At 48.7% G+C, this 14,118-nt stretch overlaps 2 protein-coding genes across 2 annotated transcripts; one reads left to right on the forward strand and one right to left on the reverse strand.

The window, feature by feature from the left end:
- Positions 1-5,208: 5,208 nt before the first annotated feature.
- Positions 5,209-8,163, reverse strand: LOC136191047 (voltage-dependent calcium channel subunit alpha-2/delta-2-like). Its single transcript, XM_065979339.1, has one exon. It carries the CDS (start codon positions 8,068-8,070, stop codon positions 5,221-5,223), a length of 2,850 nt encoding a protein of 949 aa, XP_065835411.1. The 5' UTR covers positions 8,071-8,163; the 3' UTR covers positions 5,209-5,220.
- Positions 8,164-9,600: 1,437 nt separating this feature from the next.
- On the forward strand, positions 9,601-14,014 carry LOC136190975 (DNA topoisomerase 3-beta-1-like). Its single transcript, XM_065979264.1, has 20 exons — positions 9,601-9,834; positions 9,883-9,960; positions 10,013-10,081; positions 10,162-10,209; positions 10,261-10,428; positions 10,481-10,615; positions 10,680-10,798; positions 10,849-10,990; positions 11,047-11,105; positions 11,164-11,247; positions 11,299-11,419; positions 11,480-11,752; positions 11,805-11,924; positions 11,972-12,046; positions 12,107-12,249; positions 12,300-12,417; positions 12,474-12,536; positions 12,621-12,820; positions 12,871-12,979; positions 13,033-14,014. The coding sequence occupies exons 1-20, from the start codon at positions 9,601-9,603 to the stop codon at positions 13,204-13,206; spliced, it is 2,532 nt and encodes an 843-aa protein (XP_065835336.1). The 3' UTR covers positions 13,207-14,014.
- Positions 14,015-14,118: the final 104 nt, after the last annotated feature.

Here is a 14,118-nt window from a genome sequence, read left to right on the forward strand (position 1 = left end):
CTTTCCTCCTAATTGTACCTACTCTACCCCGACGTTACAGTTCTTTGAGCAAAAGACGTTCTGGTCAACGACAAACCGGCGCAGGAAAGAAGATTTAGCGCCAACGCCCTAGCTACTCGTGGTGGTCTAGAAAACGTGGGTGCCCATCTCGTCCATCATGAAAATTGGCCCTACCTACGTTGGGGAAGTTGCAATTAACCCCACGTTGACAGACGTCGATCGCCATTCTAAACCGATTAGGCAAATGAGGAAACGAATGGGAGAGGAACGTCGACAACGCAGTGAAGGCTACGAGCTTGCTTTCATGCAAAGAGTTAGAAATCTGCTGTAGATGTATAAGCAGAAATATCATTCTAACTTCTAAGACGGTGAAACGTACAGCTTCCAAGTGTCTGTCTTGCGTCCTCAGGCAACGAACAGAGGTACGCTTTGCGTTTCTAACTGCAGAATCTTACTTGGCTCATTTGAGAGGTATCTCACGCCTAGTTTGCCGCTCTGGGAGCTGCATGAACCGAAAAAATCTGAAGCGTGAAAGCTACAGGCTAACTCGCAGAGCAGAGCACGCCTGGCGCACTTTAAGGCTGCCTCCGCGAGGATACCTTTGTAAGACACGTGGCAAAATCTAGACCGCACGTTCGTCCACTCTGCTTAGCCTGCAAAGCAGTCTGCAGTCTCTTTGTGCTGTCTACTTTTATGGTGAGGAGAGCGATGAGTACTGGAAACAGCCGATGTTCCGCAGCTGACGGAGAAAAAAGAAAGAAGGGTTCATCGTGACATAGCGCGCGCGGTAGATAGCTGAGGTCACAAGATTCTGGACGAGAAGAAGGACTAGGGAACAATGGGAAGCTCTTTGCTAATGTAGATTCTACCGGTAGCCAATAATTTTGACTGTCTGCACGTGGTTCGGTTTTAGCTGTGAGCATGGGTGTCAATGCAGTCCAGACTCTAGTAGAATTTGAAGGGAACCGTTATCGAAGGGCTTATTCGGCCGAAAAAGGCTAGTGTGTGCGCGCGATGCGCGGCCGGCTGCATGGATCGATGCATTCAGCATGGTGTGACCTGGCGTGACCCCTCAAGTTCTTCTCAGCCTCAAACTTTTAATTAAACTAGCAAGCCCTAGCTCTAGTTCAAAGTTTGACGCCGTTAAACAACTGCAACGAGTCAACTTTTCCTCCGCCGACTTGCATCAATTCACGTCGCCTGCGGCTATGCATGTATCTCCAATCTACCCTAACAACAACTTGAAAGTTCTTGCTCCTCAAGGCGACTAGATCTAGTCTTGTCGAGTTTTCAAGTTCATGGCTATTGTCGACCGAAATTAATAATTTGACCGCTTGGTCGGCGCTCTGCATTGCATAATCGCTCACTTGGTTCGGGTCGGGGAGTCAACTCAGCAGATGCGTATCATGGGTGTAGGTAAAGCTCGGTGCGTCAGAACGAACCCCCGCGATGCCAAATCCGCTGATATGTAGATTTGGATTTGCATCAACTCACGCCTGACACATCATACTAATACCAAATTAGGCAAATTTTGTTTTGCAGTGCCTTTATTAAGGGATGTTGCAAGCGCGATGAGGCCGCCATTTCTATTTCTTCACTTTTCGAAACTTTGACCAACGTGCCAGACTGTTTGTTCAAAGCCAAACCTCTCGCGCTCTCCTCGGTGCTGTCAAGTTAACGCAATTAGAAATTAGCGAAATCTTTGTGGGTCTTATATTGAATTAATTAGATATGCCCTTGATCGCTTGACAAAAGAGAACACCTGCTCCGCGGATTAGTCACTCCTCTTTCGAAAAGCGACCAAGCCAGACAGAATGACTCTCCGTCTTGCTCCGGTAGTGGTGAAAACGTTCTTTGACTACTTCTGCGGTCATCACGCAGAAGACGTAAGAGACAACATATTTTGTGCGTTGGGAGAACGCTGGGAAGACATACTGAACACAATGGAGAGAGTTGAGACCGCAGCAAACCTTCCTCGCAATTTTTTTCATCATGTCAGAGACAGTAACGAAAGACAACCACCAACCCACTTGAAAGCAATGGGTCAGAACTTATTCGAAGCTGCTAGGAAAAACCTTAGCAATAACAAAGCAAAGCGTGCGTTTCTCATTGCTCTGTGGCTTTGCGTTTCGCCTGTGTTAGACATGATTCGCGCAAACAAAGAAATAGTCAGGGAGATTGCACTTTATGTGGCCAAACACGACCTTAGACAGCCAGAAGAGGGCGAAAACCGACAAAACAGTCCATTGGAACTAAAACTGGCTGCGAACATGAAGGAAGTAACTACATTGAATGTTCTTTTGGTCGGCCGATCAAAGGTAGCGAAATCGGCGCTGGCAATCGCTCTCTTTGGTGCGTCGGAAGGAACGCCAACCGACAATTCTTACGTTACATGTTTTTCCAGAAAATTTCAAGGCAGAAAAGTCGACCTTTACGTCTCTGATATTCCAATATACGAAGCAGTTGGAAAGCAAGGACAGCGTGGAGCAGAAAGACTTTTGAATGAAGTAGATGAATACGCCGAGGAAATCGATTTATTAGTCGTCTGTCAAGAGATGGGCACCATTAGCTCACATGACCAAATGGTTTTGAGAGCCTTAGGCAGTGTTTTCGAAGACGTTTGGACACACTGCGTAGTTGCTCTTGTCAACGCTGCTGGTAACGATCGTACTACGGAAGTCCTCAGGATTCTAAAGATGAAGTACTCCGATTTTCTTGAACACGCTGCCAGCGAGATTTCGTATGTTCCAGCTGGAAATCAAAAGAGGGATTCCATACCAGGCATTGCTGATTGGATCACTGAATTCTGGATTACTGCTGCTGCAAAAGCAACAGCCAAAGCAGCAAATTTTCTTCTTGCACATAACCTTCGCTGCGGAAGGATAAACAGTCACGTAAACAATGCCATTATTTTGAAACAGGATCACTATGAGAGGATTCAAGCCGTCATCAACAAAACCGTAACAATCCCACTGGCAACGAAAAGACCGAAGAAGAAACTAAGCAAGAAAAAGAAAGCAGCTATTATCGGTGGTTCAGCAGTTGCCGGCGGCGCTGCAGGTGCCGCAGCAGGCGCGATTCTTGGTCCTCTTGGAGCAGCAGTCGGCGGTTTCCTTGGTAGTGCGGGAGGAGCATTAGCTGGCGGAATAGGACTTATCGTAAAGAAAAAACTGGATTCGGATTCGGATTCAGATTGAGTATGATTGTTTGCCATATCTGACTGATTCAGTTTGTACTGTTGTCATTGAGTTTTGTCGGTCTTCAATTTTTGTAGTTATGATATCGTAACACCGCTGTCTAACCAGACAATCGTTGCGCGTTTCTACTAAGTTCCAAAGAGTAGAGTGATTCTACAGTACAATAGAGCAAAAGCCACAAGAGTTAGGCGCGATGAAGACTGAAGTCCTTTAGCAACCGGTCAGGTGGACTACGATATCGAATTTTGATAAAATTCTATTACCCGGGCAGAATATGACATCTTCTATGAATGAGCAGCAGCCACGTCGTCGGACGGCTCCCTGGGACACTCCCTGGGGACGGCTCGACGCCAGTGTAACGCGCGTTAGAACAGCGAGCTTCGCCAGCTTCGCTAGCTTCGTCGCATCGTACAGACCCTGCTTACAGATTTTCTCGATGTAAACAATCGTTACGCACCCTCACCCCGACAATCGTGAGCCTCAGAGCGGTGAATCGATCACGATATCTTTGAAGTTGAATGCAACTCCTCCTCCCCCGCCGGCGGGATTTATCCCGAATTAACATACTCGTGATGCCGCCGCTCGGCGTCACAAACACGGCGTCGCTGCTTTCAAGGGAGCACCAAATGAGCCGTTTTTTTCTAATGTACGTGGTCTGTCCTTTCTTCAAGAGTGCCAGTGCATTTACCCTAATGTTATATCAGCGCACAAACGACATATGCGCAATCTGGTAAAGAAAGTGCGATAGTTTGCTCGCAATGGCAATGCTCAGAGCTACCGATTACTGTATTATGTACACATCGACAGTGCAGTGCTTAGACATTCAGGCTGCACCATTGGGAGATTTTACTGAATTGTTTAGTTCTTGCTGCGCCGCTCGATTCCTTCGTCGTCCATAGCAAGCTAGAGCGACGAGTGTCGCAATGACGACGAGCACGACAAAGCCAAAAATTGCACCGCCAATAGCCAACCCTATAAACTCCCACTTGATTGCGCCCTCCCCCAAGTGCCCAAAGCAACTCACCATAATTCGTATCATTGGTACTGCAGTGGTCCTCGTCCGAAGAGTCGCCGCAATCGTCGCTGCCGTCGCACGTCCATCCAACTCGTATGCAGCGCCCATTGCCGCACTGGAATTCCCCGTCGAAACAGAGAGGCGTTGACGGCAGATTGCAGTCCGCCTCGTCGGACGAGTCGTTACAATCCGAAACGCCGCTGCATACTTGCCGTAGCGGAACGCACTGGCGACCATCCTTGCAGGAAAATTCCTTTGGTCCACACGTTGTTCTCAGAGCTGGCGGAACAGAAGTCACTGGCGTCGCAATTTGCAGTAAAGCCGATATTAGTAGGAAAACTAAATTGATGTATTAGGAAAACGCCGCGAATTCCATCCCACTCCCACCACCAACCCCCCCTGCATGCAGCCTTTGAAAAGAAAAAATTAGCATAGGCCGCAGACAGAGCTAAACCAAGTTCCCAAGTTCCTATTGGAACTTTGGGATCTGCGGTAGCTCTAGCTCTTGCCTCTAACTGATTGAACAGAACTATTACCTTCCATCCGTAGACCCATTGCTATGCGAATACGACCTTCGATGTAGCTCGAATGCACTGCGACCTTTGCACCACCCGACTCCAGCACGCCGACGAAACTGATCGCGTGCTCGTCGCGTCGTCTCAATAAACCCGTCGCTCCATTTCCGGGCCAATTGGAACTAAGGCTAGTTCCACATTGCCACTCCCCTCGCGCCTATTTTTGTGTCTCTGGCTTCCAAGCGACCGTTTGGCTCTCCAAAAGGAAACAATTTTAGCTGGAAAAAACTGGCAAAGAGAGATGGAATGTAAGGACTCGGGGGGACTCGGGAAGCTCGCGAGACGAACTTCGATCGTCGGTTTGTCAAACCAATTAAAAGCGATTAGGCCGACTTGGTTCTCGATCGCATGTCCTGTGTGTACATGACTCACGCGACGTTCGATCGGGCGTCGGTTGCGGCTGGGAAGCGAGTCTGGATAATTCAAGTTTCGCTTATAAATATGATAAAAGTGTGACTACGAGTAGGAGCAACGCGACGCAGCTACCCTGCGCTCGACAACCGCTACAGAGAAAATCCGACTCTTTTTGCGCAGTCAAATTAACCGGTATCTGAGCCGAGTAAACATCTCGCTTTTCCTCCAAACATCGACTTCGGGAACTAGACGGCACGGCCCTTTCCTCCGGCAGAGCATAAACATTTGGGCAATCTCGCCCATCGCCCCATACCGCAGCCAGATACAGATTCGTCTGTCCAAGTCGAACCAGGCAATAATTCAGTTCGCATTCCGCCGGAGTCGAACAAGAGACGCTATCGTTTTGCAAATCGACGAAATAGTGCGCGTATTCGATGTAGCAGTACTCCGCGACGTCGTCGCCGTCGTCGCCGCCGCCACTCGACGACGACAATCCGAGCACGGTCCGAACGTCGGAAAATAGACCGAGACTTATGAGGTTATAAACGACGCTCACTAGGTACGCTTTTAGCGCGAAAATGGGCCCGAGGAACGTCGATCGGAATGCGCTGTTCGACGACGTCTCGCCCGCGCATTGACCGCGATTTATCGACTTTACCACAACGGTTTCGTTTGTTACCACGCCTCGAGCAATTGCGTCGTGCACGACGTGGGGCTGCACGTGTCCAAAAAATCGCGGCGGCGGCGACGGCGACGACGAATTCGTGCTGTCTGAAACGACGTAACCGAGACTGTCGATCAGAAACGTCGACGTCGCCTTGAGTTTCTCCGCCGCATTCCTGACGATTTTCTTGAAGACGGTGCCGTTGAATTTCGCTCCAATTAGAGCAAAGGTCGCGTTATCGAATCGAAGCTTACTGATCGCTTTGACCTTGTCGTCCGATTCGACGGAAACGGCGACGTCGAACGAGGATAACCAGTCATTGGAATGGGCAACGATATCACACTCCCTGTTCGAATATAAGGTCACACCGGCTTGGGTAGAGATGAAGTTCGAGCAGACGTCGTCGTCGTCGTCGTCGTCTCGCGTCGTCGTCCACGCTCGATACACGCCGAACGCCAGATCGGCGTCGCGAATTATCTGTTCAATAACTTCGTTTCCGCACCGATCAGCTGTCAGATTATCCACTAAGTTCTGCAGGAGCTCTGAGCGATTTGATGAGGAGGAGCAACGTCTGTTGTCGAGATGGGCTTTGACTTCAGGGATGTCTTCAACGGTGCTATGTCTCCTGATAGCAAACGTTTGACTGGTCTCAGGTAGCGTCGCTATTGCGACGCTTAGAGACCAATTCGAGAGGGGAGCGTAATCGTATTGCAAAGAAACGCGTCCCAAGTCGTTAATTCGATACTGCACTATCTGACGTCCTCTTTGCATTGTAGCCATCTCCGCAACAAACGAATCCGGCAGATCTGGCAGACTAGATCTTTGTCGATAGATGATTTGACCGTGTTCGTCCGCAATTACGACGTCAATCGAATTCGTCCAACTCCACGGCATAATTCGCCGGAATTCCCTCAGAGGCACCTGAACCCCGACAACTCCTAGAACCTCTTCCGAACGAACGACGGGCAACGAGAGCCGAATCACGGGCTCACGAATAAAATACCCGACGTCCGAACGCGTGATCGCCGCCCGTTCGTCCGGCCAATGATACGCCGCCGAGCGTCCCATCACCGCAACGAAATCCCGCGTCGCCTGTCGTATCGCCGCAATGGAGCGAATCCGGAGATAATAACCGGAATTCTCGCACGAAATCAATTTCGCCGAGCCGATATCCTTCGTCGGTACGCCGACGATGAACGTGAAAACCCGCACATCCGTATTCAACTTGTTCCAGTTCCGGTAGAACGTCTTGTTGCGCACGTGGGCGCCGTCGGTGAGAAGAACGATGACTTTTTGACTCGAACCCAACGCCGACGAATTGGCGAATAGTTCGCTGGCGAGCGCGAACGCCGATTCGTATTGGGATATACCCTTCGTATATATTCGACTCACGTCGTCGTTCAACGCCGCTTTGACGTCGTCGGTCGGATGGACGAGATATCGCGAACAGCCGAGCGTCGACGGTCCTCGAGCGAACGATTGCGCGGCGACGCGATCTTTTGCACGTAGGAGATTAAGAAGAACTTTCACCGTTTGCTCGACAATCTTTTTCGCTAATCCGAACATCGTTCCGCTTGCGTCGACGAGAAGAATCAAGTCCATCGACAACACGGACCCGTCGACGTACCAATCTTCGAACGATGCGTCGAACGAGGGCGAATTCGCCAGCCAACTCGCGCCCGGGTGCACCCTCACGAAACCGTGTCGACTTCCGAAATAACGAAATGTCGTCGACTCGGAAAAATTCGTCGTCAAAGCGACGTCCGACCAACGCAGCGCGCTCTTCACCTCGTCACTTGACATTACCACGTCGACGGGCGCCTTGACCGCGCTGATCGAGAAATTGACCGATATTCCTTCGAGATCGTCTCCCAGTGTTAGATTAGCGCTCGCGTCGTGGTAGTGTACCTCGCCCGTGGTCGTCGTCGCGTTCGTTCGTTCGAGAATTGTTTTCGTTTCGGCGAGAATCGACGCCGCTTCGTCGAGCATCGTTTGGACGTTTGTTCGAAGTTTTTCGGCTTCTCGTGTCGCGTTGTGGACGATTGTGGCGTAGTGTTTGCTTATGTTTGGATTTCGAGTCGTCGCTCCGCTTGCGTTGGTTACGAGAGTTGTCAAGTCTTTTTCCAAGTCGAGAGCCACCTGGCGTAGGTTCTCTTCGTAGTAGTGAGGGTCGTGTCGTTGTTGTTGGGCCACTACTAGTCTGCTGTTTAGCAAGAAAACGAGGTAGAGGAAGAACGATGTCTTGACGCTGAGACAAAAATCCATCTAGCAATCCCTCTGACTTAGTCTTGCGGGAAAAGATCGATTCGGTGGGGGAGAAACCATGGACTGACGCCTCACGGACGTTGCCTTGACGCTCTGGAGTTGGTTAGCGCACGTTATATGTGAAACCATGCAGAAAACTATGCAGGTCGTTGCCATCGCTCTTTTGCTCTTGCTGATCGTCACGGCTCATGTGCACGTCGTTTCACCACGCGAAAAAGTGCAGTAAAGCTTTCAGACGCACAGCTAGAGCTTTTATTGCCTTGGTTTCCAGATTGCGCAGACAGCTCCGTTTACCCGTCCTTCTCCCGGTAAACCAAATCCGCCACCCAGGCCGAAGCCATCCTGCATTGGCTGCAAACGTCAGGCAACGGCGTCGGCGTCTGCATATGGTGTTGGAAATAAAAATCGTGGGTTTGGGTAATTAAAAATGATGCTGCAGTAAGCATCTTGGAAGGCGACGCATACTGCGAGACGGATTTCATAAGTGAACTCATTTTCGTTTGATTAGCGGCGTACCAGATTAAGCAATAGGTTTGGTCTATTAGATAGGTAGATGTTCAGTCTGAGATAATGAATTTTGCAAGTTTTACAACCGTTTTAGCGCAGGCCATCGGCTATCCTTACTGCACAGAAATTTAATGGAGCCAAAGAACCTTTAGGGTGTGTGCCGTTTGAATCACGTACAGAAGGAATCTCAATGACCATCAATTCAAAATTTTTCTACGGTCACGCGGGTGAGTGGGAGGGGCCTGGAGGGGCCTGGGTACGAGGCTAGCTAGTAGAAGTTGCGAGCGCACACAAATTTAATGGAGCCACAGAACCTCTACATTTTAGTAGTTTTTCGGCCGGACTTCCTGCTCTTGGCGATGAGTAAGTAATTGATTGAAGACACCTATTGTTTATGCACAAAACGTCTATTACAAAAGCACTCCACTTTCTGGGGGTACACTTGCATAGTAGCGTGCTTGGACGGGATCCACCCACGATGAAGTCCGTGCTCATGGTCGCCGAGAAGCCGTCCGTGACGCTCTGGAGTTGGTTAGCGCACGTTATCTGTGAAATCCGTGCAGAAAACTATGCGGGTCGTTCTTTTGTTCTTGCTGCTTGTTTGCGCTCAATTGCACGTCGCATCGGGAGGCGAAGATGTGCGCACATTAGTCAGTTCAAAGGTGCATACTCTTACCGAAGTTTTAGACAGCGCCGGGGCAACGAACTCGTCCCGGAGAAGTTAAAGAACGGCCTCCGGAAAAACCGACAAAACCTCCCTGTGAAGGAAATCGACGTCCTGCAGTGGCATCGCTTTACCAGGCTGGAAATCAAAATCGCGTGTTCGGCTAGACATACATTTTAGTAGTTTTTCGGCCGGACTTCCTGCAGGCTGCTCTTAGCGATAAGTAAGTAATTGATTGACGACGATCTATTAGTACAAAGCACTCCCCGTCTTTCTGAAATGCTTTCTGGGGTAGAAAACACCCTGGAGATCGAAAAACACTTGTAGCCTAGTAGCGTGCTTGACGGGATCCACCCACAATGAAGTCCGTCCTCATGGTCGCCGAGAAGCCGTCCCTGGCCACTTCGATCGCGAAAATTCTCTCGCACGGCAACTTCAAGTCGCGAAAGAGCGCGTGTCCCGCCTGCCAGGTGCACGAGTACGCCGGTCGCTTCAATCGAAGCGAAGCATTCTTCAAAATGACGTCAGTGTGCGGACACGTCTTCTCGCTCGACTTCCAGTCGCGCTACAACAACTGGGACGCCGTCGATCCAGTAGAAAACGCTGCAAAATGAAAACGCATTTCCATATCTAGTCTTCAGATCGAGCTATTCGACGCCGAAACGGAGAAAAAGGAGGCGAATCCGAAGCTTCACATGGTGAAGTTTTTGCAGCAAGAGGTGCGCGCCATCGGTCTGCTTTATTTGAATTCACGGAGGGGGATTATTTTAGGCTCGCGGTGTCGATTATCTCGTCTTGTGGCTCGACTGTGACAAGGAAGGAGAGAACATATGCTATGAGGTAGCCCAATGAATCTATATAGAGATAGATCTCAGCCAATCCATTTCAAGTCCCGAAACCCTTATAATTGGCTCTCTTAGGTTATTGATTCTGTGGGATCTTTCATGAAGCACACTTCTGGTTCTCAAGTAAAGGATTGAGATCCTTTTGTATTTTATAATCTCCTTTCTACTTTTTAGAATGTTTTCAGAGCTAAGTTCTCTGCTATAACTGACAAGGACATTCGCCAAGCGATGGAAACTCTCGGCACACCCAATTTCAATGAGGCCCGTTCCGTCGACGCGAGACAGGAGTTGGATCTTCGTATAGGCTGCGCTTTTACGCGTTTCCAAACGCGATATTTTCAAGTAATCCTAAACCTTATAAGATTCATTTATATATAAGGATTGATTGCTGTAGGGAAAATACGGCGATTTGGACAGTTCCATCATTTCGTATGGCCCTTGCCAGACGCCCACGCTCGGTTTCTGCGTCGAACGTCACGATCAGATACAGTCATTTAAGCCGGAGTCGTACTGGCTTGTAGCAGTGAAAGTAAGATTCAGCCTTAGTTCCAACATCTGGGGGTGGAGGTTTTTTTATTGATCTTTGTTTGAAGGTTTCAGTCGGTTCCTTTGGCTCTCAAACGGTCTCTCTCGAGTGGGACAGAGTGCGACTATTCGATCGCGAAGCGGTCCAAATGTTCGTGTCTCGAGTGAAGGAATCGAAAACGGCGAAGTAGATCTCAACGTCTTTATGCAAGACCGGACTAAGCTTTTGTGTTATAGAGTGTTGAGTGTGCAGCAGAAGGAGAAAACCAAAGCCCGTCCCATTGCTCTTAACACCGTCGAAATGCTTCGTACGGCGTCCTCCGGTCTCGGCATTGGGCCTCAGCATACGATGATGCTCGCCGAGAGACTTTACGTTCAGGCAATTCGACACCTTTGCTCGCTATTTCCTATAGAGAACGTTTGCGCACTTCTCAGGGATACATCAGCTATCCGCGAACAGAAACGACTCACTATCCAGAAAATTTTGACTTGAAGTAAGAGCTTGATTTTGAGCAGAAACATAATAATGTCCTTGTTCTTTTGTTAATAAAGGGGAGCATTGAGGCAATTATCAGGACAGTCTTCGTGGGCGCCAACAGTCAAGGATCTCCTAAGCGGCAACATGCAAACTCCAAAGTAAAGACTCGTCGTAGTGACAGTTTCACACTGACTCATTTGCATTATTAGAAAGGGCCACGACGCTGGCGATCACCCGCCTATCACTCCCTTACGCGCAGCCACTGAAACTGAACTAGGAGGCGACGCCTGGCGTCTCTATCGTTACATAGTGGACCATTTTATAGCCACGGTACATCGAACAGATAATATAGTATTGAGGATCGTAGAGGGCTTCCTTCCCTCCCTTTAGCTTTCTCGCGACTGTCGTTACGTCATGACGACGGCGACGGTGGACGTCAACGGGGAACTGTTCTCGTGCTCGGGAAAATCGGTGACCGAGCCCGGCTACACGGCCGTCATGACGTGGCAGGCGATTCCGAGCGACGAGCGAATGCCGGACGTCAAAAAAGGCGACACGCTGAACGTCGCCGACGTCAAGTTGGTCGAAAGACAGACGAGTCCACCGGACTATCTAACGGAAAGCGAACTCATAACCCTGATGGAAAAGCATGGCATTGGAACAGTCAGTGAAGAAAGCGTCTGCTTTTTTTTATTGGGACTATACTTCTTTATAGGATGCCAGCATTCCTGTTCACATCAATAATATATGTGAGAGGAACTACGTTAGTATTGCGTCGGGTAGAAGACTTATTCCAACTACGCTGGGAATCGTACTAGTTCACGGATATCAGAAAGTAATGATATTGAATTTTTCACACACGCATCTATTTTTTTTCTATAGATCGATCCCGATCTAGTTTTGCCTACGATGCGATCTGCCGTCGAAGAGCAGCTGAATCTCATTTGTCACGGAAAGGCGAGTCCTTGTCTATAGCGTTCCCTTGTGATGCCTGTTTCAATTTGGGTTCTCCTTTAGGCTGACTTTGATTCGGTTCTTCGTCACACTTTGGATATTTTTACAAGAAAATTTCGCTACTTCGTCGAATACGTCACGAGTCTAGACGAGTTGTTTGAGGTCTCGTTCACGAAACTGTCCGAAACGGGAAAACCACTTTCGAAGTACGAAAGCCGTTTATTTCCATGCACACTAATCATTATTTTCCCCGCAGATGTGGCATCTGTCGTCACTACATGAAGTTGGTGACGGCAAAGCCGACGCGACTTCACTGCAAGACGTGCGACAAAACCTATCGTTTACCTCAGAACGGTGCTATTAAATTATACAAGGTATGAGTGCAGTGAGGACTTAGTTAGAAGGAGTGCACTGAATTCTTACGATACAGGAGCTCAAGTGTCCTCTTGACGAATTCGAACTTGTCTTGTGGACTACAGGAACGAGAGGAAAGGTGAGCATAGCAGGGAGCTTCTGTTATCTGCTGAAGGGGGCTCCCTTAGTTCAAAATTTGCCTTGCACTGTCCCTTGTATCTAGACTGCTCCAGTATGTCCAAACTGCTACAACTATCCGCCCTTTCCCGCAATGTCCAAAGACTCGACGTGCTCCATGTGCACTCATCCAACTTGCAAGCACAGCATGACGGCACATAAGGTCGGTGCTTGCTGGGAGTGCCCCTCTGGCGATCTCGTTCTCGATCCAACGTCCGGACCCAAATGGAAAATCGCCTGCAACAAGTAAGAAAGGGATTGGCGAATTTACCATAAACTATGTATTTTTAATTCAGATGCAACGTATTGATTCATTTGTGCGAGAACGCTTTTCGCGTGTCAAAGTCATCCACTCCTTGCGACGAGTGCAGTAGCTTTTACCTCGTGGACGTGGACTTCAATAAGGTAAGAAAGTAAGTTGGGCCTGCCATTCCTTGTCCTAGTCGTTTTGACGTAAGACCAACACGCCTCTATCCGGTGGCGAGACTCGTTATCAAGGATGCATCTTCTGCGATCCGGTTCTTAATCCGCTCGTTCAGCTGCATCACGCAGCGCGACAGCACCCCATGTATCATAGAGGCCGTGGGCGTGGGCGAAGGCGAGGGCGTGGAAGAGGCCACAGAGGCCCCTGAGATGTGCCACCAAATAGCTCTCACCAGTGTAGAAAAACCGCTTAAATGTTTGTTGAATAAGAGCAGTTGCGTTTATTGGAAGCTACCTTCATAAGACAACTACCTCAGTGCTAATCATTTTGTGGACTCCTGTAGGTTCTTGCAATATATTGCTATGCGACTAACTCGTCCCAGTACCTTAACCGTAAAAGGTTGCTTACACTTAGGTAAACATGCAGGAGTTTCAGGAAGACAGCGTAGAATACTGTAGTTGGCAAAAACGCTAGAAGCATTGCACTCCAGAGATCTGACGGAATACCATCTTTCTAATACATAGTAACGAAAACAAGAAAAACGAGAGGCCCATGCATAGGCTGCAAGCCAAAGAGGGATAAGAGATAATCGTCATCAAAAGTACCAATCTTTGCTGCAGTCAATTTGTGTCACTTGGTAGAAGTCTAGTGGGAAGAAGCGATTCGCTGTCATTGGCCACATCTTCTATTGGAATGGGTCTCCCGATTTTGAAGCACAATCTTTGTTTGACTTTTTTTAGTGTAAGTATAAAGGGTTGTGAAGTTAGGGTGAAGGTAAGAGGATTGCTTAATGCAACAACAGCCAGCGGCAGCATTATTTCTAAATTCTCAACCTCAACAACCGTCAACGCCACGGCAACGCCCCAGCCTATTACAGTGATAATTGTTATAGAAACCAGACGAAGACTGATTCCACCAAGACTTGTTGATAGACCTGTGAATGAAGAATTTGTTGCGCTGAGACTCAATAGTTTTCTTGCAATTGTTAAGTATATTCCTGCTGTCATCAGTATGAAACAGCCAACAATCAACAAAACAACGTTTAGGTATTGTTTAGACTGTAGAAATGAAAGCACCGGAAGACAACGTTGTGGATATATAATAGAAAAAGTCGAATTGT

Source organism: Oscarella lobularis, chromosome 9 (assembly GCF_947507565.1).
Source record: "Oscarella lobularis chromosome 9, ooOscLobu1.1, whole genome shotgun sequence".
Lineage (NCBI taxonomy): Eukaryota > Metazoa > Porifera > Homoscleromorpha > Homosclerophorida > Oscarellidae > Oscarella > Oscarella lobularis.